General features: G+C 42.8%; 1 protein-coding gene across 2 annotated transcripts; it reads right to left on the bottom strand.

Annotated features, from left to right (window-relative positions):
- Positions 1-12,433: 12,433 nt before the first annotated feature.
- Positions 12,434-23,516, bottom strand: LOC107816858 (PTI1-like tyrosine-protein kinase 3). Of its 2 annotated transcripts, none has more exons than XM_075231305.1 (8): positions 23,183-23,516; positions 21,824-22,001; positions 15,291-15,544; positions 15,081-15,207; positions 14,714-14,987; positions 13,190-13,322; positions 12,982-13,065; positions 12,434-12,801 (listed from the first exon to the last, which is right to left on the bottom strand). In XM_075231305.1, the coding sequence occupies exons 2-8, from the start codon at positions 21,915-21,917 to the stop codon at positions 12,679-12,681; spliced, it is 1,089 nt and encodes a 362-aa protein (XP_075087406.1). In that variant the 5' UTR covers positions 21,918-22,001; positions 23,183-23,516; the 3' UTR covers positions 12,434-12,678. The 2 variants fall into 2 exon arrangements, with proteins under 2 accessions (XP_075087406.1, XP_075087405.1); XM_075231304.1 differs by lacking the exon at positions 23,183-23,516 and adding an exon at positions 22,843-23,151.
- Between the last annotated feature and the right edge of the window lie 438 nt (positions 23,517-23,954).

Here is a 23,954-nt window from a genome sequence, read left to right as displayed (position 1 = left end):
TGAGCCAGCCTTTGATAGGCATCCAAGATGTACAGCAGTATATCTCCCTAGGTTATATTCATACTGGTCAGAGCCACAGATCCTTTCTGTTCACAAGAGAGTTTAAATGAGTTGTAGTATCTTATACAACAGGATTAATTGTGTTATCTGTACAACTTAATACAGAACGCTAAGATAAATAAAAGGATGAATATAGGTTGGAGAAAATGTAATCCAGGCAAATCAATTATGAACAGTGAATTTAGGATTTTACAAAATAGAATCAATCTCAGAAACTAGAAAGATCACTCTTTTCTTATAGAGGATATAATACAGTTTTTTTACAGTCTAAGTCCCCAAAAAAGGATGCCCTACAAGAATGATAAACAAGCCCTTTTATAGTGAAGGGGTTTGGCTACAAGTATAATAAAATACACATTCAGTGGGAGACTCATGATAAATCAGTTTTTCCATAATTTCTGCCAAGATTCCCTCTAGTGGGATTACAACGGCTTTTGTCTGCGAGCTCGATCTTGCTTAGAATCCTCAATTTTGGTTCGAGCTTGATTTCGGCTCGAACTCGTGATCTTGGTTCGAGCCCTCGGATGGATTCCAGGTCGACGTAGGTTGGTTTTTGGATTATCAGCACGATGGATCTACCCGCGCCATGGTTTGATTCTTGTTCGAGTTTGATTATGATATCGATCTCAACACAGACCGGCCTCCCCGGGCTCTAGGTTAGTTCGTGCCCTCCCCCTCGGGATCTTACTTCGATATACCACCCTTCGAACCGTACTGGACATGCCAAGGCTGAAATCCATTTCGACCGTATACAGATAGTCCCCTCGTTTCTCAGAAAGAAATATGACGAGAAACGATATGATTTTCAACGGCTCGATCGGATTATATCTTGTCGATTCCATCAAGTTCGACCATGACGCACATGATAGTTGTCCTGTTGGTTTAGTCTTTCAAGGCATTTAATGCATGTCAGGCGGTGGTCGGCCACTGCTGATAATGAACCGCTATCGCTTTGAACCTATAATAATTCTCACCTTTACCTTTTACCATTTTGCATCTTCTATCTTCTAAAATTTCTCAATTTCTTCTTTATACTCTCCAGCCTACCAAAAAAGCTGTGATTTCTTTCCGAAAAGACCCCTCAATTCTACCAAATCTCTATCACTTTCTTCTACTCCTTATTTTTGAATTCAAAAATGGCGAAAACATCGCAAACCATTCCTCAGAAAGAGAAAGCTTCATCTTCACATTGTGTCGCCGATGAGACACCGGCGGAGCCACGGCCAGAGGAGTGTGTCCCCGAGGCATGCGTCCTTACTTCAGATTTTAAAGTTGATAAAGGTTCATCGGTCCCTGGCCGGTGTGAGCCGGTATCGAGATACATGTGTTCGATTACTGAGAAGCACCTCGATCTGTTAAAGAAGGACTGCAATTGGGGAAAGAAAGAAGTGATAATACCTACCCCTGACGAAGACATCACTTTTCACGTGAAAGGGTTTTTGAACGTATATACTTACCCTTTCACTTTGGGTCCCCTCGATTCCGTCGTTATCGACTTCTGTCGACAGTATCAGGTAACCTTAGGCCAGGTCCATCATTCTTTGTGGCGGATCGTTATTCTGATCCGATATTTCGTGAGCAAAATCGAGGGGATGTCGTTCACCCCCGATCATCTTATCCGGCTGTACCGTCCCCGACTTTTTCGGGGAGGGTTAATAAAACTTCAGCGTCGGGCTACCAAGGCTTTGTTCGCGAGTATTGACGAGGACAGGGACCGGGGTTGGATGAGCAGGTTCGTTCGAGTAAGGACTTCGGACCTGATCCCGACTGAAAAGATGCCCTTTCCCGAGGAGTGAAATTTGAAACGTAAGTGTGATTTTGCTGTTGTTTCTATTTTGTTCTTTCATTTGTTCTCTTATCGACACTCCTCTTTTCGTGATGTAGCGATTCACTGGATGCCCAGAGCGGTTCCCGACCTCAAGAATTGGGTACGGGATCTTGTTTCGACTTCCACATACGCAGAACGCTCATGGCGTGATTTGTCTAAGGGTTGGTGGGAGGCCAAAAATCACGGTAAGCTCATTTCTCGGACTCTGACGAGGCATTTATCGATATTTTTTATAAGGTTTCCCATATGCAGGTTTGGGTAAGGACGCAGTCTTGAGACCTCTGTCTAATGAGGAGGATGTCTCGACCTTCGTTCCAAAGCCGGTGAAGGAAAATAAAAGGAAGAGAGCTTCGTTGCCTGACTATCCAAAACCGAAGAAGAGGACGGCTCGTAAGCCGAACAAGAATGTTATTCCTTTGACCGTAGAATCGTTTTTGCACCTAAGGGATGAAGAAGAAGAAGAGGAAGAGGATAATGAGTCCACGCTGGCGGTCCGGACGAAGAGAGCCACCGATGCTTCAACGCCGGCTGGATCGATGATGCCCTATGAGGCTTCGTCTCGAACTGAAAATATACCGGAGAGAGGCCATGGTAGAGTCCCCGAACTATCGGATGTCGAAGACGCCTCTCATCGGAATCAACCGACAGGGGTTAAACTCGAAGAGCCCTTCGAACCCCTCCAAGCCGAGGGGAATGCTCCGAGCGAGTCACTTGGGGCAGCAGCGATCGAGGACTCGCCTACCTTTCCCGCTTTTTACGCAGGGGTGATTAAGGAAGCTCAAGCTCTGGGGGCCCTCGATCTAGGTAGGCCTCACGATGAAGAGGATCCGTTTCATGACCTGTTTACTGGTATCGAGGATGTTGCCGGTGCCAGTGATGAATCGGATCTTTTTCACTGTTTGCGGCAGGCTTTGAACCAGGTGAGTCTTTTAAAAATCTTTTTGTTGGTATTGCCTTTATGTTCGTCTTTCGTTATCTTCGCTTCTTGTTCCTTCGTAGGCTGCGGCGGTCCATCGAGAACAATGTTCTCGTTCCCAGAATGAGCTGCATCGATACGCGGCCGACCTGAAACGTGCTACCGATGAGAGAAACTCTCTCAAACTTTCCTTAGGGCAGAGAGAGGAGGAAATAAAAGATCTCCGGGCCGAGCTGGCCAAGGCTTATCGAGACTAGGATGATTTGTCTGAGCAGGTAATGATGCTTTTGAAAACCTATGGGTTCGATACCAGAATGGTAGCTAACATTTCGGTCTCACAGCTGCAGCAAAAAATCGAGATGATAGGGAAGCTGCGTGAGGAGGTCGATGTGATAAGGATGGAATCCTTGCGGTGGAAAGAAGGTATGGACCGCTTTGCTGCAGAAAAAGAGACTGCTCGAGCCCAATTATCATCGTCTGAAACCCAACTTCAGAAAATGAAGGAAAAAGGCCTGGTTCAAGCAAGAAAAATTGAGGAGCTCGAGGCTCGGTTGGCCTCAGTACTCGCCAAGGCCGAATCCGATGCTGAAACGGCAAAGACTTATGCGGATGCGCTCGTGGCCGTCTATCGGGCTGATGCTGAAGCTGCCCAAGTTCAGGCAAGAGAGGCAGCCGAATCTGCCAATGGTCGGGCTCATTTGGTCGCCGAACTTGCTAAGTACCGATCCAGGAGAGAAACTCTCGAGGAGATTCATGCTCGTGGCTTCGATCTCACGGAAGAGATAAAAAGGGCAAAAGAACTCGAAGCTGATGCTGAAGCTCTGGTTTCCGATGATGATGACGACGACGATGGGAGTAAAAGCGGATCCGAGAATGGGGGGGAACCTGATAAAGAAGAGACCGCTCCCGTTTAATATTTTTTTTTTTTTTGCTGTAGCCACCTATGTAGATAAATTTTGTGTATAGGCATATCTCTATGTATTAAACCACTTAATCAAACTTGAAACTCATGGTCTCTGCAACCGAGCGAGGGTTTATTCAAACTTGGGGCGATGTAGCCCTTTAGACTTATTAATTGTCAACGATTCGATTTTGAAGAGAATATAGCCCGTGGGCGTGACGGTCGAGCGAGTGTTTGCTTGTGCTCGAATTGATGTGGCCCGTAGGCTATTTGGTCGAAATGAGAGTTTGCTCGAAATCGAAATAAAAAATAGACCGTAGGCTTGATCGAGTGAATGATTCGAACTCGAATTAATGCAGCCCGTAGGCTATTTGGTCGATGAGTGTTTGCTCGAACTTGAAATGAAAAATAGCACGTAGGCCTGGTCGAGTGAATGATTCGAACTCGAATTGATGCAGCCCGTAGGCTATTTGGTCGAGTGAGTGTTTACTCGAACTCGAAATGAAGAATATCCCGTAGGCCTAGTCGAGTGAATGATTCGAACTCGAATTGATGCATCCCGTAGGCTATTTGGTCGAGTGAGTGTTTGCTCGAACTCGAAATGAGAAATAGCCCGTAGGCCTGGTCGAGTGAACGATTCGAACTCGAATTGATGTAGCCCGTAGGCTATTTGGTCGAGTGAGTGTTTGCTCGAACTCGAAATGAAAAAATAGCCCGTAGGCCTGGTCGAGTGAATGATTCGAACTCGAATTGATGCAGCCCGTAGGCTTAATTGGCCGAGTGAGTGTTTGCTCGAACTCGAAATAAGAAAATAGCCCGTAGGCTTAATGGTCGCATTATATCTTAATTCTTCACATGTTATTACACGCCCGGGTTCGGGCCAATTTATACGAGCATGGCTCGCTTCGACCATTTGGCTCTTTACAGTTTTCCTATCGGGACCCTGTTGCTGTGAAGTAACTCTCGTACGGGGCCTCGGATATCATTATAAATGCTGCACGACCAGTGGTTGCCTCATTAAAAACCTTGCCGAAAACCCATTTGGGATAAAATCGGTACAAGGAAAAAAGAGTGCAACGCGTGCTTTCTGATGAGAGATTCGTCCCTTGTTCGGACTTCTGCGGGGGTTAGTTTTGAGATATAAACGAATATGGAAAGGTTGTACCTTAACAGTAGTACCATTTTAGATGTGATACATTCCAGTTGCTTGATAACTGTTTGCCGTTTATAACGCCGATCCTGTACGACCCCTTTCCGATGTCCTCGAGTACCTGATATGGTCCTTCCCAATTCGGTCCTAGCTTCCCTTCATTCGAATTTCGGGTATTGATGGTAATTTTTCTCAACACTAAGTCCCCAGGCTTGAAATGGCGGAGCTTGGTTCTTCGATTATAATACCTTTCGATTCGCTGCTTTTGGGCAGCCATTCGGACGAGGGCAGTTTCTCGCCTTTCGTCCGTTAGTTCGAGGCTTGTGTTCATTAGGGCTGCTTATCGGGCGGATTGGGCGGTTAATTACTCTTAACGGTTTGGCTTAACGGTTATCGACTTTTAAATGTATCAATCCGCTAGCCACCCGATAAGATATCGGGTGGATTGGTATCGGTTTAGCTCTTATCGGGCAGTTATTGGGCGGTTTATCGGCCTAATTCAATCTATATTGCGTGTATTAATTGTTTGCTAACCGCCTAGCATACAAATTCAAAATAGGAAATTATACGTTGAGTCCAGACATACATATCTGTTAACGCCTACATAAGAATGATGTAGTGTGTCATGTGTTGTAGAGTGAAAAAAGATGTGGCACAACACTGTTGTTCTTCTATTAAACATAGACAACATGCATTAGTTTTAAAAAATAAAAGCAGAGGTGAACCATAGACATCAACTTAAACAATCTTGTTGTAGGGTGGGAGAATAAGCTAAGCTAAGCCAAACCTGGGATCTTCTGATGCATAGTACGTAAAATTATCTAATAGTAACTAAATGGAATAGTAAATTATAACTAAATGTCTAATAGTAAATTAGTAATAGAGAACAGAGATAGAGTACTGGAAGTGGAAGAATGGTTTTTGATTATTTATATATATATATATATTCTTAACGGGTTAACGGATTATCCGTTAAGAAAATTGAATAATCCGCCCCCAAATCGATAAGCCGTTAATAAAAAAATTTCAATCCGTTCCCCGTCCGTTAAACCGATACCAATAAGTCATTAAGCTTCGGTTTCGGTTCGGTTTTCGGTTTCGGTTCGGTTTTGAACACCCCTAGCCAGTATTGCAATTGTGATGTTGAGGTTCTTCCGTCGAGAATTGAAATCTAGCACTGGGTTCACCAACCTTGACTGGTATCAATGCTTCGGATCCATATACTAAGGAGAACGGGGTCGCCCCCGTACTGGATTTTAATGTTGTCCTATATGCCCAAAGAACTTCGAGTAGGATTTCTCTCCATCTCCCTTTAGCATCGTTCAATCTCTTCTTTAAGTTTTGAATGACAGTCTTATTCGTTGATTCAGCCTGCCCGTTCCCACTGGGGTGGTACGGCGTCGACAATATCCTTCTTATCTTGTGGTCTTCAAGGAATCTTGTTACTTTGCCGCCGATGAATTGCTTTCCATTGTCACATACTATTTCGGCGGGTATCCCGAACCGGCATATGATATGATCCCAAATAAAGTTTATAACTTCTTTCTCTCTTATTTTCTCGAACGCCTGTGCTTCAACCCATTTAGAAAAATAGTCAGTCATAAATAAAATGAATTTGGCTTTACCTGGGGTTGAGGGCAGAGGGCTGACGATATCCATTCCCCATTTCATGAAAGGCCATGGGGATAGGACCGAGTGGAGTTGTTCTCCGGGCTGGTGGATCATTGGTGCGAACCTTTGACATTTATCAAATTTACGAACGAATTCCTTCGTATCTTTGCCCATATCGATCCAATAATACCCTACTCTGATTATTTTTTGGGCTAATGTGTCGGCTCCAGAGTGATTCCCGCAAGTACCCTCATGCACTTCCCGTAGGACATAATCGACATCCCCCGGACCCAAGCATACCGCCAATGGTCCGTCAAACGTTCTTCGGTACAGTGTTCCATCTGAAGCCAGAGTGAATCGAGCAGCCTTGGTCCGCAGGGTTCTGGAGTCTTTAGGGTCCAATGGGAGTTTTTCGTTTTTCAAATATTCGATATACTTGTTTCTCCAATCCCAGGTTAAGCTTGTAGAATTTATTTCGGCGTGTCCTTCTTCGATTACTGATCTCGAAAGTTGAACTACATTCCCCGAACCCGCATCATCTACCTCGACCGATGACCCCAAATTCGCCAGTGCGTCGGCCTCATTATTCTGTTCCCGTGGCACATGTCGTAAAGTCCATTGTTTGAAATGGCGCAAAGTGATAAGCAGTTTATCTAAATACCTCTGCATTCTACCTTCTCGAACTTCAAAATTTTTATTTACTTGATTTACCACCAGCAAGGAGTCGCAGTTGGCTTCAATGATTTCTGCTCCTAAATTTCTAGCTAGCTCGAGACCTGCAATCATGGCTTCGTACTCGGCCTCGTTGTTAGTCAACCTGATAGTTTTAATAGATTGTCTAATAATGCCACCCGTGGGTGGTTTCAAAACTATGCCCAGCCCGGACCCCTTTACGTTTGAAGCCCCATCCATAAAAAGGATCCATACCCCCGATGATATAACTGATTTCAACAGTTCTTTTTCGGCTTTGGGTACGAGGGCTGGTGTGAAATCGGCCACGAAGTCTACTAGGACTTGAGACTTGATGGCCGTGCGGGGTCGATATTCTATATCGTACCCACTGAGTTCGACGGCCCATTTGGCCAGTCGGCCTGATAACTCGGGTTTGTGCAAAATATTACGAAGCGTGTAAGTAGACAATACGCATATGGGGTGACATTGGAAGTATGGCCTTAACTTCCTTGAGGCGCTTATCAGTGCAAGCGCCAACCTTTCTAGGAACGAATATCTAGTTTCCGCCTCTCCTAAGGTTCGACTTGTATAATAAACTGGGAATTGCGTACCTTGCTCTTCCCGAACTAGGACACCGCTTACGGCGACTTCCGATACTGCCAAGTACAAACAAAGTTTCTCATCGATTTTTGGAGTGTGAAGCACTGGTGCACTTGATAGATATCGTTTTAGTCCTTCTAATGCTTGTTGGCACTCCGGGGTCCATGAAAAATCGTTCTTCTTTTTTAGTAGAGAAAAAAAAATTATGACTTCGATCGGGCGATCTCGATATGAATCGGCTTAGGGCGGCGATCCGAACCGTTAGTCTTTGCACGGCCTTCACGCTGTCTACGACAATGATGTCTTCGACATCCCTGATTTTATCAGGGTTAATCTCTATTCCCCGATGTGATACCATGAAGCCGAGAAACTTGCCTGAACCGACCCCGAAGGCACATTTTTCAGGGTTGAGCTTCATTTTGTATTTCCTCAGAATCTCGAATGTTTCCTGCAAATGAATTAAATGGTCCTCTGCGCGCAGGGATTTGACTAACATGTCATCAATATAAACCTCCATTGATTTTCCTATTTGTTCTTCGAACATTTTATTCACTAGGCGTTGGTAAGTGGCCCCTGCATTTTTTAGCCCGAAGGGCATCACATTATAACAATACGTTCCATATTTGGTGACAAATGAGGTTTTTTCCTGGCATCTGTATTTGATTATACCCGGAATAGGTATCGAGAAAAGTGAGGATCTCGTGGCCGGCCGTGGCATCGATCATGCGATCGATGTTGGGTAACGGAAAAGAATCTTTGGGGCATGCTTTGTTCAAATCTTTATAGTCCACGCACATTCTAAGTTTGTCTCCTTTTTTAGGGACTACAACTACGTTGGCTAACCATTTGGGATATTTTACCTCCCGAATGGACCCTATTTTGAGAAGTTTGGTTACCTCGTCCTTTATGAAGGCGTTCTTTCTATCGGACTGGGGTCTTCTTTTTTGCTTCACCAGTCTGAACCTATGATCCAAACTTAGCTGATGCATCATTATGTCCTGCGGGATCCTTGTTATATCTAAATGGGACCAGGCGAAACAATCGATGTTATTGATAAAAAATTGAACGAGTTTCTTCCTGAGTTCAGGGCTCACCCAAGTATACCTTTTGCTCGGGCCAGCGCTCGATTAATATGACTTGCTCTAGCTCCTCGATCGTCGATTTTGTGGCATCGTAGTCATCGGGAATTACGAAAGATTGAGGGACCCTTTGGTCCCCCTCTTCTTCGACTTTCTGATTGTCTGGCTGGGTTGAAGTCGCTGTCTGTGATTGCTATTTGGTGTCCCGTTCTCCTTCCGGGCCCGATCCTTTTATCGGCGAAAGTGAGGACATTGGTTTGGCTTCGTCGACGGCGAACATTTCTTTTGTGGCTGGTTGCTCTCCATATACCGTTTTGACATCTCCCGATGCCGAAAATTTGAGGACCTGGTGTAGGGTCGAAGGCACGGCTCTCATGTTGTGGATCCATGGCCTTCCGAAAAGGGCGTTATACCTCATATCGTCTTCGTTCACGTAAAACTTTGTTTCTTGGACAGTTCCGGCCACGTTTATTGGTAAGGCTATCTCCCCTTTGGTGGTTTCGCATGCCATATTGAACCCGTTCAGGACCAGAGTTGCAGGTACGATCCGATCCTGCATGCCGAGCTGCTCTACTACCTTCAATCGGATGATATTGGCCGAGCTACCTGGATTGATCAACACACGCTTAATTTTAGTTTTATTTACGAGTACAGATATTACCAGTGCGTCGTTGTGAGGTTGGATGACCCCCTCTGCATCTTCTTGCTCGTTCTGCTTGCTGAAATCCCTACTTCTAAAATGGCTCTTTGCCCTATCACTCAGAAACTCCCGAAGATGCCCTTTGTTAAATAGGCGAGCTATTTCCTCTCTTAGTTGCTTGCAATCTTCTGTTCTGTGGCCATGGGTACCATGATATTCGCACGTTTGATTAGGATTTCTCCGGGCAGGATTGGTTTGCATTGGTCGAGGCCATTTAGTGTCTTCGATGCGTCCGATGGCCGACACGAGAGCGGATGCGCCAATGCTGAAGTTATATTCTGATAGTCGAGGTGCTTCTATAGGCTCGGCATATTTGTCGAAGCCGCTCTTACTCATAAGCCCCCGAGAATATTGTCCCCGATCAATTCTTTGACTGTTCTGAACTGCGCTGCGTGTTGAACCATTGTTTACTCGATCGGTGACGTACGGTCGATATCGGTCTCTATTTGACCTTTGCTCTCTGTCGTTCTGCTTTTGATTAATAACTGCCCTGTTCTGATGAACAGGTCTGTACGGGGTCCCCGACTGATCATCCTCGATCCTAATTTTCGATTGATATCGGTTGTGCACATCTGCCCAAGTTACCGCCGGATACTCGATCAAATTTTGCTTCAGCCGATGTGATGTTGTCGAACTTAGCTCATTCAACCCTTGGGTGAAAGCTTGTACGGCCCAGTCGTCGGTGACCGGGGGTAATTCCATGCGTTCCATTTGAAATCGAGATACGAATTCCCTCAGCATCTCTCCCTGCCTTTGCTTTACTTTGAAGAGGTCTGATTTTCTCGTTGCAACCTTTATGGCTCCAGCATGCGCTTTTACGAACAAATCTGCTAACATGGCAAAATAATCGATGTAATTTGGTGGTAAATTGTGGTACCAAATCATAGCTCCTTTCGAGAGGGTCTCCCCGAACTTTTTCAATAGCATGGATTCGATCTCATCATCTTCCAAATCGTTGCCTTTTATGGCACACGTGTAAGAGGTGACATGTTCGTTAGGATCGGTCGTACCGTTATATTTGGGAATTTCGGGCATACGGAACTTTTTGGAGATCGGCTTCGGTACCGCACTCGATGGAAAAGGCTTTTGTGTGAATTTTTTTGAATCAAGCCCTTTTACCATTGGTGGAGCCCTCGGGATTTGATCGACCCTGGCATTATACGTTTCCACCCTCTTGTCGTTGGCTTCGACTCGTTTTGTGAGTTCCTCGAGCAATTTAGTAATTTCGGGAGTAGTCCCCGATTCCTGCTCGTTAGATTTTACTATGGCAGGCTCTGTTCTGGGGGTGGTCTCTCGAAGTAACCCCTGCCGGACCTCTCGAAGTGGATTGGAAACCGGCCTGCTTTGTGCTTGAGTTTGGCTCTGTAGCCGAGCTATCGCTAATTGCTGGGCTTGCAACATCTCGAAGATCATGCGTAAGCTGGCCCCGATCTCCTCTGGGTTTTGGGTGTCTTTGTGCTACGGATCGAGCACCGCCCTGAATGCTTCTTTCCGGTTCGGAACGCTGGTTTGCTTCCAAAGCAATTTGTGAATTGACATCTAGTGGTATTTCGGCTCGAATCTCGGGTAGTGCCAAGTTGTTGGTTTCATCTTGAAGGCCAGCTTCGTAATCGGTCGGTGGCCATTCGTAGCCGAACCTGAATTGAAGGTGTTTCCGGAAATAAGTGACCACTGTTATCCTCGGCCCCACGGTGGGCGCCAAACTGTTTACCCGATAAATGGATAGAGTTGAATTTATACGCAGTTCCGAAGATATGTGGTACAACTTAATACATAACGCTAAGATAAATAAAAAGATGAATATAGGTTGGAGAAAACGTAATCCAGGCAAATCAATTATGAACAGTGAATTTAGAATTTTACAAAATAGAATCAATCTCAGAAACTAGAAAGATCACTCTTTCTTATAGAGGATATAATACAGTTTTTGACAGTCTAAGTCCCCAAAAAAGGATGCCCTACAAGAATGATAAACAAGCCCTTTTATAGTGAAGGGGTTTGGCTACAAGTATAATAAAATACACATTCAGTGGGAGACCCATGATAAATCAGCTTTTCCATAATTTCTGCCAAAATTCCCTCTAGTGGGATTACAACGGCTTTTGTCTGCAAGCTCGATCTTGCTTAGAATCCTCGATTTTGGTTCGAGCTTGATTTCGGCTCGAACTCGTGATCTTGGTTCGAGCCCGATCCTGGTTCGAGCCCTCGGATGGATTCCAAGTCGATGTAGGTTGGTTTTTGGATTATCAGCACGATAGATCTACCCGCGCCATGGTTTGATTCTTGTTCGAGTTTGATTATGATATCGATCTCAACACGGACCGGCCTCCCCGGGCTCTAGGTTAGTTCGTGCCCCCTTTCGGGATCTTACTTCGATATACCACCTTTCGAACCGTACCGGACATGCCAAGGTTATCCATTTGGACCGTATACATAATGATTGAGCAAACTCATCTATCGTTAGGACTCTGGAGCAGAAGTCAAGTGATTTTGTCTGGTAATTGCAGTCAAGATCTTGGATTATCCTACTCTCGTCGAATTAAATAAAGCAGTAATTTAGAGAGAGGGCTTAATCTCTTATTATGAACATCCAAATGATGATATTTTACTTTACCAGATACACCATACTAGAAAAGCAAACCCCTTTCTTAACATAGACTTTTGTTGTTTAATTCATTTTCTTGCTCTTGTATCCGTATAGTTTAACAAATCATAGATGTGAGAGCCGATAAGAAAATGTTATTTCTAAACAGCAATTGTGTATGCGCGCGCACACAAAAACACGTGTGCCAACACGGTATGTATATCAGTCTTCTCAATGATAAGGTGCCAAAATTAGAAGTCCAATCTGGATAGTATAAATCATATCATTATAAATATAATACAATACCATTGAGTACAAATATAATACACAAATTGACAGGACAGAATACGGTTTTTATAATAAAAAAATTATAGACATCCCTCAGTCTCAGGAAATCCTCAACAATCTCACCATGTAAGTTAAGCAATCAATCATACACACCACTTTCAAATATGAGGAAAATTTTGAAGAAGTCATATTTTTATGTCATGTTACAAATGAAATCCTGGCATGATATACCAAAACAGTGCAAATTATCAGTAGAGAATCCAAAACAATCGAAGTGACAATATGCTCCCTATATTTCTGGAGCAGGTGCAGGAGGAGCTTTCAACAGTGGTTGGAGAGCTTTGACAACAATACTCATATTCGGACGGAACTCAGACTCGTATTGCACGCACAGCGCTGCCACAGCTGCCATCTGAATGAGCCGGAAAATAAGAAAAAACATCACCAATCCGAAATTGCAAGGTAACTTTTACAGCACCTTTTTCCAATCAAGACTAGTTAGTCACGTTTTTTCTTCTTTTTTGGTTGTGTTGGGGGCTTTGGGGGGGGGGGGGGGGGGGAGCAGATATTGGAGAAAGGGAGAAGAAGAGACCTTAGCCACTGCTTTCTGAGGATATCCTTTCAGCTTTGGATCGACACATTGCTGGACTTTATCTTCGCTCAGTCTCGGGGTAGCCTACAAATTTAAAGAAGCAATTATACATCAAGAATAGGATCTAAACATACAGCAGAGAAAATAGAGGAGTTAGAAGAGCACAGAAGGAATAAAAATGCATGAAAAAATGTGAAGCTATGCTCACCCAAGTAACCAGGCTCTGCTGTCCTCGAGGCATTGTATGGTCTACGGGTTTTCTTCCGGTCAAAAGTTCAAGCAAGACCACCCCAAAGCTATACACATCACTCTTCTGTGTCAGTTGTCCAGTCATAGCATATCTGTAATTATTTTTACGATACTTGGGTTAGATAATACTCCTGAAACAAAACAACTTTTTTGGAGCATTTTTCACCAATAAAGGAGTAAAGCAGGTGACAGAGATTCCAACGGGTTAAACAACCAGCAGAGATACAACTCCAGCAAATATCTCACAACTTTGTCATCTAACTTTGTAGAAAGAGCTTAATTATCAACTAGAACCACTCACAGAGAACAAAACTACCTTCACTCAAAAGCTTAAACATTTGGTCATTCGCGAGAAGACAACCTTGAGTAGAAAAAATGGTTCTATAATTTATACCAATAAATGAAAGTATGTAAAGGAGCAAATCAGCAAACTTTGTACATTTTTATAACAAGAGATCCTACCATTCCATCCCATATACAAAAGTGGTTAGTTGTTTTTGCTGTCCAAATAGATCCAAAAGCTAAATGTTACTAAAGGTATGGCGGGGAAGAAAAGATGATATAATTCATGAAAATGAAATTCACCATTACAAGTATTTTATATTTGAAAAACTCCGAAATATCAGCTACACTGTTGTCTTCACAAACACAAAAACCAAGCTCCTTTCCCATAATAAGCTAACTTCAGTGGCAAATTACCTCTTGAAAGATGTCAAATATAACATGCACAATAAAAAAAGGGAAACCAACATAATAGCAAAGATGAGCTTTCGGATTTCCAAGAAAGCCTCTTTGTCTTTTACACCGTAATATTCAAAACTTAGTTTCAAAGTATCTTTGGCCTTTTTGAGTTGTATTTAGCTTTTTACCCCAGAAGGGAAGAAGCACCTTACTTATTTAAATCTTTGCTTAGCCCCCAGTAGACTCTTTGGTCACATAAAGTGGAGAAACCCGGAAAATCTGCTGCATTACCATTTTCCTATGCCTGTTGAGGCGTGGTATATGCGTCATTTAGCAACTACAAATATTATTTCAGTGGCTAAAACTTACTTTTTCTTACTGATGCTTTGTCTCATCAGGCCCTTATTCTAGAAAACTTTCAACAGCATTAAATCTCATCAATAATTTCTGCCAAATATGCTTTAACATCAGTTAGATGCATCAGAGATTCAATGTTACTATATAATCATTTTACATAACCTATTGCCAACTTTTACCGCAGATCACACCTATTCCTAGTAGCTTCAATTTCCCCACTTTTACACTTAAGTTGTATATTCCTAGTTCGAAATGTATCAAACCAAAAAGGAAGTTAATCTAGTGGCTAGATAGAAAATAAGATTCAGCAATACGTTACCGGAAGCGAGGAGTTCAGAAAAACTCAAAAGCACAAAACATGTGTACAACATTTAAAGAAGAAACAGAGTACTGATAGAACAAATATAAAAGGTTAGTCAAAGAAGAGAAAGGTGGGAGACATTACTCCGGTGCATGATAGCCAAATGTTCCTAAAACTCGAGTAGAATGAAGGCGAGCAGCCATATCAGGAGCCTGATTTGACAGGTTAAAATCTGCAATCTTTGCTTTGTAGTCTTCGAAGAGGAGTACATTGCTTGATCTTATATCCCTGTGTATTATTGAAGGTTGGACCTTCTCATGCAAATACTCGAGTCCCCTTGCGGCATCAACAGCAATCTTTACCCGCTGCATCCAATCAAGTGTTGGCCCCGGCTGCGCCCCTTGTACTCCTTTCCTTCCTGTAAGCAAGCACATACATAATACAGAGAGAATATATTATCTATCAAACTAATAAATTCTCTCGCATTCAAAGACATGAAGTTTTTTCATACCGTGCAAAATATCATGCAAGGACCCCATCGTTGCGAATTCATACGCTAATACACGAATGTTTCCTTCAACACAGTAACCAAGCAACTCAACAAGATTGTCATGCTTCAATCTTGAAACTCTAGCAAGCTTAAGGTGAAAGAGGAAAAAGATATCAGAGGCATTTACATGTATCACAGTCAAAAAGAATTGCATAAGAAAATACACTTTACCTGAGTCAAGAAGTCAACATTAGTCTCAGGCTCGGATGAAACATCAAGCTTTTTCACGGCAACAGCTTTTTCATTGCTTAGATTAGCATAGTATACTCTCCCGTAAGAACCTTCACCAATTAATGCTTTCGATCCAAAATTGTCAGTTTCTTCTTTCAGTTCATCCAAAGACAATGCTGGGACCTCTATAGTTGGTATTGCTTTTTCTGCTTCAGCCTTGGCAGGACCTGGTACTCTTGACCCGTTCTGATATCCTGGCACCAGATACCAAAGGAAACTAATTAAAACCAAAACTATCTCGCTCATTGGAAAACTAAGACTTATCTAAGAAGCACTAGAAAGTTAGCACTGTCAAACATGACATAAGTAATACTGTCCTAAAAATGATTCAGATACATAGATTCAATGTGGCATGAACATATATGTACTCAACTTAAGCAGATATGCCATACTTCTCTTATTTTTGATTGTTCTAACTGAATATCTGATAGTCCATTACAAAAGATTAGAAGTGAAAGAAAAACTTCGAGTTAGTTATATAGCAAAAATAGGAATATTCATTGAGCTTTTTACTTTACTTTACTTTTCATGATCACAAGTTTCATCTGGGACTCTGTGTCACCCATAAACTAGAAAGTTAAAATAGAACAGTTGGCAGATGGATTTGCTTGAAGCACTTTTCAAGGTTATCATTTATAACCAAAAGAATTCAAAACAGACGCGCACATAGAATCGAATTTCATATTTGAAGTCGACACTAGGTCCTTTAGATTTTATTTTTTTTAAAAATTAAATCTTTTAGGAAAGCGATGAAATCTTCCTTCTACATTACGAACATATCCCCTCTGACTTCCTGAGAGACTGGGATTAACAAAGGCAAATCAAGAGGCCTACCACTGATATCCACTTTAAACAATTCTCAAACAAATGTTCTGATGCCACAATTTGGAATATCAATAAAATAAATTAACAAGGTTATACTTTGGAGAAATTACAAGAGTTGGATCAAAGCGGGGTATACCATCCACCGAGAAGCTTTTTTTTTTGATAAGGTAAATTGTATTAATCAAAAGGGAGAGAACTCCCGTGTACACGAAGTATACCAAAGACGTAGAGAATTTACATCAGAACATGATTCTCTACAAAAGACGCCCAATCTTCTATACAAGTAGGGGCTAAATGAGTGCACCAAAAAGCGATCAAAGATAAAAGACTATTCTTAAGATGTGAAAAAGGAGACTCAATCTCCTCAAAAGCTCTCCTATTTCTCTCCCCCCATACTACCCACATGAGAGCTAACGGGGCGAATTTCCACGCCTTTTGCTTTCTTCTTCTACGAAAACCGCCCCAGCTATATAACATTTCCTTTACAGTGCTTGGCATCACCCATTGAACACCAAAAAGATTCAGGATTGACCTCCACAATGCCGAGGACACAGGGCAATGCAACATAAGGTGATCAACTTCTTCCCCAGAGCTTTTACACATGTAGCACCAACTAACAAGTGTAATTCCCCTCTTTCGGAGATTTTCAGCAGTCAAGATCACTCCCCTTGCCGCTAGCCATGCAAAAAAGCACACCTTCGTGGGCGCCCTAGGAATCCAGATCGAGGAGTATGGAAAAGTGGTCTCCTCTCTCACCAACATACTCTGGTAAAAGGACTTTACGGTGAACAAACCATCGCCACGCAAGCCCCATCTCCAATAGTCGCAGGATGGCTGGAGCATGTCTTGCCCGTATAGCAGTGCCAACAAGACTTGAAGCTCCGCAATCTCCCAATCTTGCATGTTCCTCCTGAATGAAAGGTCCCATACTACCCCCTTCATGCTCCTTGCGAATCTGTTGGACCATCAGTTCCTTCTGGTTTGAAACTCTGAAGACGTGGGGGAAGAAGACCCTCAGAGTATCCTCTCCACACCACCTATGATTCCAAAAGCTGATTCTCCTTCCATCTCCCACCCTGTAAGTGATGTTGCCACTGAATGCTTCCCAATTCTTCATGATACTCCTCCACATGCCACACCCGAAAGGTGTTGTGATCGCCTTGGTCCTCCAACCCCCTCCCGTTGAATCGTACTTTTCTACTATGACCTCCCTCCATAGAGCATGCTCTTCTACCCCGAATCTCCACAGCCACTTTCCCATTAAAGCTCTGTTAAATATCCTAAGATCTTTCACTCCAAGTCCACCCCACTTCTTTGGGGAAGTGACTGTCTGCCAATTCACTAGATGAAACTTTCTAGTTCCATCCGCCGCATCCCACAGAAAGTTCCTTTGAAGTCGCTCCAGTTTTTCTGTGATGCTCACCGGTGCTTGCAACAGCAATAAGTAATAGGTGGGCATACTTGATAAAGTGCTTTTGATAAGCACTTCCTTACCTCCTTTTGACAAATACCGTTTCTGCCACCCTGCTAATCTTTTTTCAACCCGCTCGATCACTGGATTCCAAACCGTAGTATCCTTATATGAAGCGCCCAAAGGGAGGCCCAGGTAAGTAGTGGGAAGGGAGCCCACCTTGCATCCGAGAACACCAGACAAGGCATCAATATTAGTAACCTCACCTACCGGGAAAATCTCACACTTGCCGATGTTGATTTTGAGTCCTGATACTAACTGAAACCACTGCAGGACCTGCTTCAGGTAGGTCAACTGATCCATATCGGCATCACAGAAAACCAGTGTGTCATCCGCAAAAAGCAAATGTGAGACTCTTCGGGCACTGAGCACCCCAATCGGAGCTGAGAATCCTCTCAAGAAACCTCCGCCCGCCGCACGATCCATCATTTTGCTCAGAGCATCCATCACTAGAATGAATAACATGGGGAATAGGGGGTCACCTTGCCTGAGACCCCTGGAGCTGCCAAAGAAACCACACGGGCTACCATTAACCGTCCACCGAGAAGCTTATTATAGGAGGTGATTTTAACGGCCACATTGGGAGGTTGCCTGGGGGATATGACGGTGTGCATGGTGGCTTCGGTTTTGGAGATAGAAGCGGAGGAGGTACTTCGCTGCTGGAGTATGCTAAAGCTTTTGAGCTGGTGATCGCTAACTCGTGTTACCCGAAGAAGGCAGAGCACCTGATAACTTTTCGGAGTACAGTGGCCGAAACCCAGATTGATTATCTACTTCTCCGGAAATGTGATAGAGGTTTATGCACGGATTGCAAGGTCATCCCGAGCGAGAATCTTACGACCCAGCATATGCTTTTGGTTATGGACTTAGAGCTCAGGTGGACGAAGAAGAAGAGGGCTATGTCTGGCTTCCTAGGGTCAGGTGGGGTGCATTGACCAAAGACAAGGCCCAGGAGTTGGGGGAGAAGTTGTTGGCTATGGGGGCTTGGAGGAGTAGCGGGGACGCGAGTTGTATGTGGGCTATGACAGCAAATTGTATTAGGGAGGCGGCGAAAGAGGTGTTAGGGGTTTCGAAGGGTTTTTCTGGTGGCCATAAAGGGGGCTGGTGGTGGAACGAAGAGGTTCAAGGGAAAGTGAAAGCTAAGAAGGCGGCATATTTGAAGCTAGTAGAGGGAGATATGAGCATTGTGCTGGGGCCTGGGGGAGTTAGAGTACTCGGAGCGACATCGCGATTTTGGGTACTGTAGACGCATACGAATGGGGAGGTTGTAAGGGCTATGCGCAGGATGAGTAAGGGTAGAGCGACTGGGCCGGACGAGATCCCGGTGAAATTCTGGAAGAGCGTGGGTAAGGAGGGCATGGAATGGCTTGCTAGGTTGTTTAACATCATTTTTAGGACGAAGAAATCCCCGAAGAGTGGAGGCAGAGTACGATGATTTCGTTGTACAAGAACAAGGGGATGTCCAAAACTGCAACAACTATAGGGGTATCAAGTTGTTAAGCCACATGATGAAAGTGTGGGAGATGGTGATTGAAGGGAGGTTGAGGAGGAGTGTGTCCATTTCCGAGAACTAGTTTGGTTTCATGCCGGGACGGTCGACTACTGAGGCCATTCACATTGTGAGAAGATTGGTGGAGCAGAATAGGGCGATGAAGAAGGATTTGCATATGGTGTTCATTGACCTGAAGAAAGCCTATGACAAAGTCCCGAGAGAGGTTCTATGAAGATGTTTGGAGGCTAAAGGAGTGCCTGTAGCGTATATTAGAGTGATTCAGGACATGTATGATGGAGCTAAGACACGGGTTAGGACAGCAGGAGGAGACTCTGAATATTTTCCGGTTGTGATGGGGTTGCATCAGGGATCAGCACTTAGCCCGTTTTTGTTTTCCCTGGCGATGGATTCATTGACACGACACATTCAAGGGGAGGTGCATTGGTGCTTGTTATTTGCGGACGACATAGTCCTGATTGATAAGACGCGAGGTGGCGTTAACGAGAGGCTAGAGGTCTGGAGACATACTCTGGAGTCTAAGGGTTTCAAGTTGAGCAAGACCAAGACAAAATACTTGGAGTGCAAGTTCATGGGTGTTACCTAGGAGGCTAACGGGGATGCGAGCCTCGATACGCAAGTCATTCCCAGAAGAGAGAGTTTCAAGTATCTGGGGTCTATAATTCAGAAGGATGAGAAGATAGATGAGGATGTCACACACCGTATCGGAGCAGGGTGAATGAAGTGGAGGCTCGCTTCCGGTGTCTTGTGTGATAAGAATGTGATGTTGAGACTTAAGGATAAGCTCTACAAGGTAGTGGTTAGACCGACTATGTTGTATAGGGCAGAGTGTTGGCCAGCCAAAATCTCCCATGTCCAGCATATGAAAGTAGCTGAGATGGGGATGTTGAGATAGATGTGTGTGCATACTAGGTTGGAAAGAATTAGGAACGAAGTTATTCGGGACAAGGTGGGAGTGACCCCTGTGGAGGCTAAGATGCGTGAGGCGAGTTTGAGATGTTTCGGGCATGTTAAGAGGAGAAGCACAGATGCCCCAGTCAGGAGATGTGAGAGGTTGGCCTTGGGAGGTAAGATGAGGGGGAGAGGTAGGCCAAAGAAGTCTTGGGGAGAGGTAATCAGGTGGGACATGGCGCAGCTTGAGCTAACCGAGAACATGACCCTAGATAGAAGGGTGTGGAGGTTGAAGATTAGGGTAGAAGATTAGTAGGTAGTCGTGCGTTTCTCTTTGACTTCTATAGTTCGATAGTATTAATGCTAGTACGGTACCCTTTTTTCCTTAGTGTGCTATATTTGCATGTCTTGTTATGTTATTACTTGTCATCAGTAATTCCGTAGTTTGTTGGCAGTACTTCGTTCATATTCTCGTTTGCTGCCTTGGATTTAGTTTTCTAAATATATTGTCTTGCTATTACTTGTTATCGGTACCTCTTTCATATTCTCTGTTGCTATCTTCGATTTAGTTTTATAATTATTTGTCTTGCTATTACTTGCTATCAGGGCTTATTTCATGTTCTTTAGCCGAGGATCTATCGGAAACAGTCTTTCTGCCCTGCTAGGGTAGGGGTAAGGCTGCGTACATCATATCCTCCTCATACCCCACTTGTGAGATTATACTGGGTGGTTGTTGTTGTTGTTGTACAAGAGTTGTTGGATCAAAGCTGGTCTGATCCAGTGTTGTCAAAGGCGCGCTTAAAGCGCGCTTAAGCCCTGAAGTGAGGCTCAAAACACGTTTAGCGCTTCTCCTAAAGTGTGCGCTTTAGTGTCGCATCAAAGCTCTAAGGCACACTTTTCCTTGCCAATGTGTAATCCTGAAAAGGCAACCTTAAACAATTGATATTTCACTTTATCGTGATTTTTATTTTCAATTTCTTTGTCCATATATTTGTTATTCATGCTTATAATGATTAGTCTTGGACTACATGCATATTTTTACTTTTTCTCCCGTTGCGCCTTTCTTCATTAAAGCCCACACTTTATTTGAGCTTTGCGCTTAAAGCCCCAACGGACCTTAGAGATTTTTTGCGCTTTTCGCCTTTGATAACACTGGTCTGATCTAATTTTAAATCTTGCTAGGAAACATTGGGATTTTAGCTGTAGTCAGAATCTTCTGCAATTCCTTTTTCATTAAAATTTGAGTAGATCTTGATTTCAACAAATCTCAATTAGTTTTGTACTCCTCTCATGGGACAAAACTTATGAATATAGAAAGCGGTGTTGAATATTTTATATATGCAGTAGTTAAGTAATAATGAAGCAATGATCCACAGAACCCTTTACGCTAGCATAGTTGAATTTGAATTTAAGAGGATGCTCATTAGCTCCACTCACTCAATATGAATGCATACAAAAATTCTGGAAGCCGAACTAAGATTGATTTCGACCCTTTTATATAATAGGCAAACGTGTGGTGGTACATAATGCCTCGGAAAAGATTTGTAAAGGGAGAGCCCAATCAGATATCACCATGAGAAGTTCAATTTCTTCTTTAAATTTCCAAAGTATCCTAAATATGTACTCTAGTGTGTGACGGGGATGCAATGACGAATGATCACATCAATCAGCTAAATCAAACGGCACAGATGAGGCAAAGACTCATCTTCAGACAATCAAAGGAGATAAGCAATTTGGTTTTTCATTAAAGATAGCTTAAGCACAAAATGCATGTACCATCAGCATGAGTTGCAGGGTTTTTAAGGTGCTCGGTTTCATTTGATGGATAGGACTCCTCTACTTGACAGGTGCAGCACAGCCACCTTCTCATCCTCACTCTCTTTCTCAAATAAAGATCGTCTTCAGCCCGTCTGTTTTCCAACCGTGAAAAGTGACCAGGAGGAGGAGCATGTGCCTGTTCAGTAACTCAAATGTAAGAATAAACATACTTCATTATACACATACTACCACTTTATTTCCTAAATAATTTGATTGAAATAGCATACAGCTCTCTCCTTGCTCGAAGGGTAATTTACAAGGTACTTGCAATACTTTTGAAATCCAAATGACAAAAATTATATTAGACAACTGAACCCGTCAATAACACAATCTGCTGGATGCCTCTAAGAGTGCATCCCTCAGAGATTCCAGAACCAAAAATCAATTTCAACGAAATAAAGCACGAGGAGCTCCATTGATATTTATCAAAAAGCAAAAAAAGGGAAAATGTCTAGACTTGCCAACAAAGAATATCTTAAAAAGCTCCTATTCGAAAAAAGGAAAACAAGCTAAAAGCAGAGAAACCAGAAATACTACCTCTCTCCACCAATAAACTATGAAATTAATAGCAAAAGATACAGAAGTTAATATCAAAAGATACAAGATATCGATGCAAGACTACAATATACGTCACAATTTAATGATTCCAATTTCATATTCTTCTAAGGAATCCCCTTAAATAGTACATTCCTCCATATTGGGCAAAAGGGAACAAAATAAAAAACTAGAGAAAACCATCATTAAATCAAAGCGCTAAAAATAGAATCTTGAAATTAATTCCATTTCCATCAAACCAAACATACAATCCACATTTCAAGGCAAACTCACACATAGCCAGAGATCAACCACACAATCAATCAACATCGCCTCGATCCCAATACAAAATAAAAATTTCCTCTTTTGTAGCATGAAGCTTTATTAAATTAGATAAACACATATTTTCAAGAAACCCAAAAAGGGAATTTATATAATCTTACCACTAGCCCTTGCCTGTGAAAATTATCATCCATAGCAATCAAATTAAACAAATATTACAATTCACAATACCAAATGAACAAAAAGAATCAAATCTTGAAAATTTCTCAGACAAGGGTTAGATCCAGAGGGTCCAAAAATGAATTGGGAAAGTTGAAAATGAGAGGAAAAATAAAATGAAATTTAGTCAAATTCAAATTGATCCCTCAAAAAAACAAAAAATAAAACCCTGAGAATTGAAAAGAGGGCAAAAGGGTGAGGTACACAACAACTCATTAGGAATAATTATAGCCATACAAACCAACCGAAATTAAAGGGGTTATTTTTATTTTTTCCATTTACCTGATAAATAATAAAGAAAAATAATTCTTCCGCCTCTTTCTTCTTCTGGGGTTTGTGGGATTCTTTTTTTTTCTTTTTTCTTTTGGGGTAATGAGGAAATAAAGTGAAGAAACAGTTAAGCAGACAGGTAATGACAGAGAACAAGGGGAGAGAGAGAGAGAGAGAGAGAGAGAGAGAGAAGGTTATGATTTGTTTTAGTCTGTTGTCTGTTTTGTTGCGTTGAGAATGAGGATCGAGGAAAGGGAGTTCGAGGGGGCCGAGGGTTATGATTGAGAATATAGGAAATATCTGTGTATATTTAGCTGTCGTGAAGATGACTCTTAGATCATTATTTTTGCTAGGAATAGAATTGTAAGTATGTTTATGTTTTAGAGATTTTGTTATTTCGTGGCAATATCATTTCCCCCAGTACATCTGAGACTCCAAGACTTTAAGTCTGTTTCTGAATACAATTCTGCGATGTTCAGAATTACTTCTAAATTGAAACTCTGTGGAGATAGTATCACTAACTATGATATGCTTGAAAAACGTTCACAACGTTTCATGTCTCCAATATGGTCTTGCAACAGCAGTACCGAGAGAAAAGTTTAAGAAGTACTCTTAGTTGATTTCTCTTCTCCTTGTGCCTGAGCGAAACAACGACTTGCTCATGAGAAATCACGAAAATCGACCTACTGGGTCTACACCATTGCCTGAAGTGGATGAGGTGTATTCCCATTATGCTAAGCGTGGAAAAGATCGTGGCCCTATTGGTGGTCGTGGTCGTGGACAA

This window comes from Nicotiana tabacum, chromosome 15, assembly GCF_000715075.1.
Source record: "Nicotiana tabacum cultivar K326 chromosome 15, ASM71507v2, whole genome shotgun sequence".
Classification (NCBI taxonomy): Eukaryota; Viridiplantae; Streptophyta; class Magnoliopsida; order Solanales; family Solanaceae; genus Nicotiana; species Nicotiana tabacum.
The sequence above is the reverse complement of the archived record's forward strand: the minus strand, read 5'-3'. Positions and strand labels throughout refer to the sequence as shown.

Coding starts and splice junctions, on each gene's coding strand:
- LOC107816858 (XM_075231304.1), bottom strand. CDS start 22,875: ATGGATGATAATTTTCACAGGCAAGGGCTAGTG. Junction 15,208..15,290: donor ATGTTGACTTCTTGACTCAG/GTAAAGTGTATT, acceptor TTTCACCTTAAG/CTTGCTAGAGTTTCAAGATT. Junction 13,323..14,713: donor TTTGGCTATCATGCACCGGA/GTAATGTCTCCC, acceptor AAATAATTACAG/ATATGCTATGACTGGACAAC.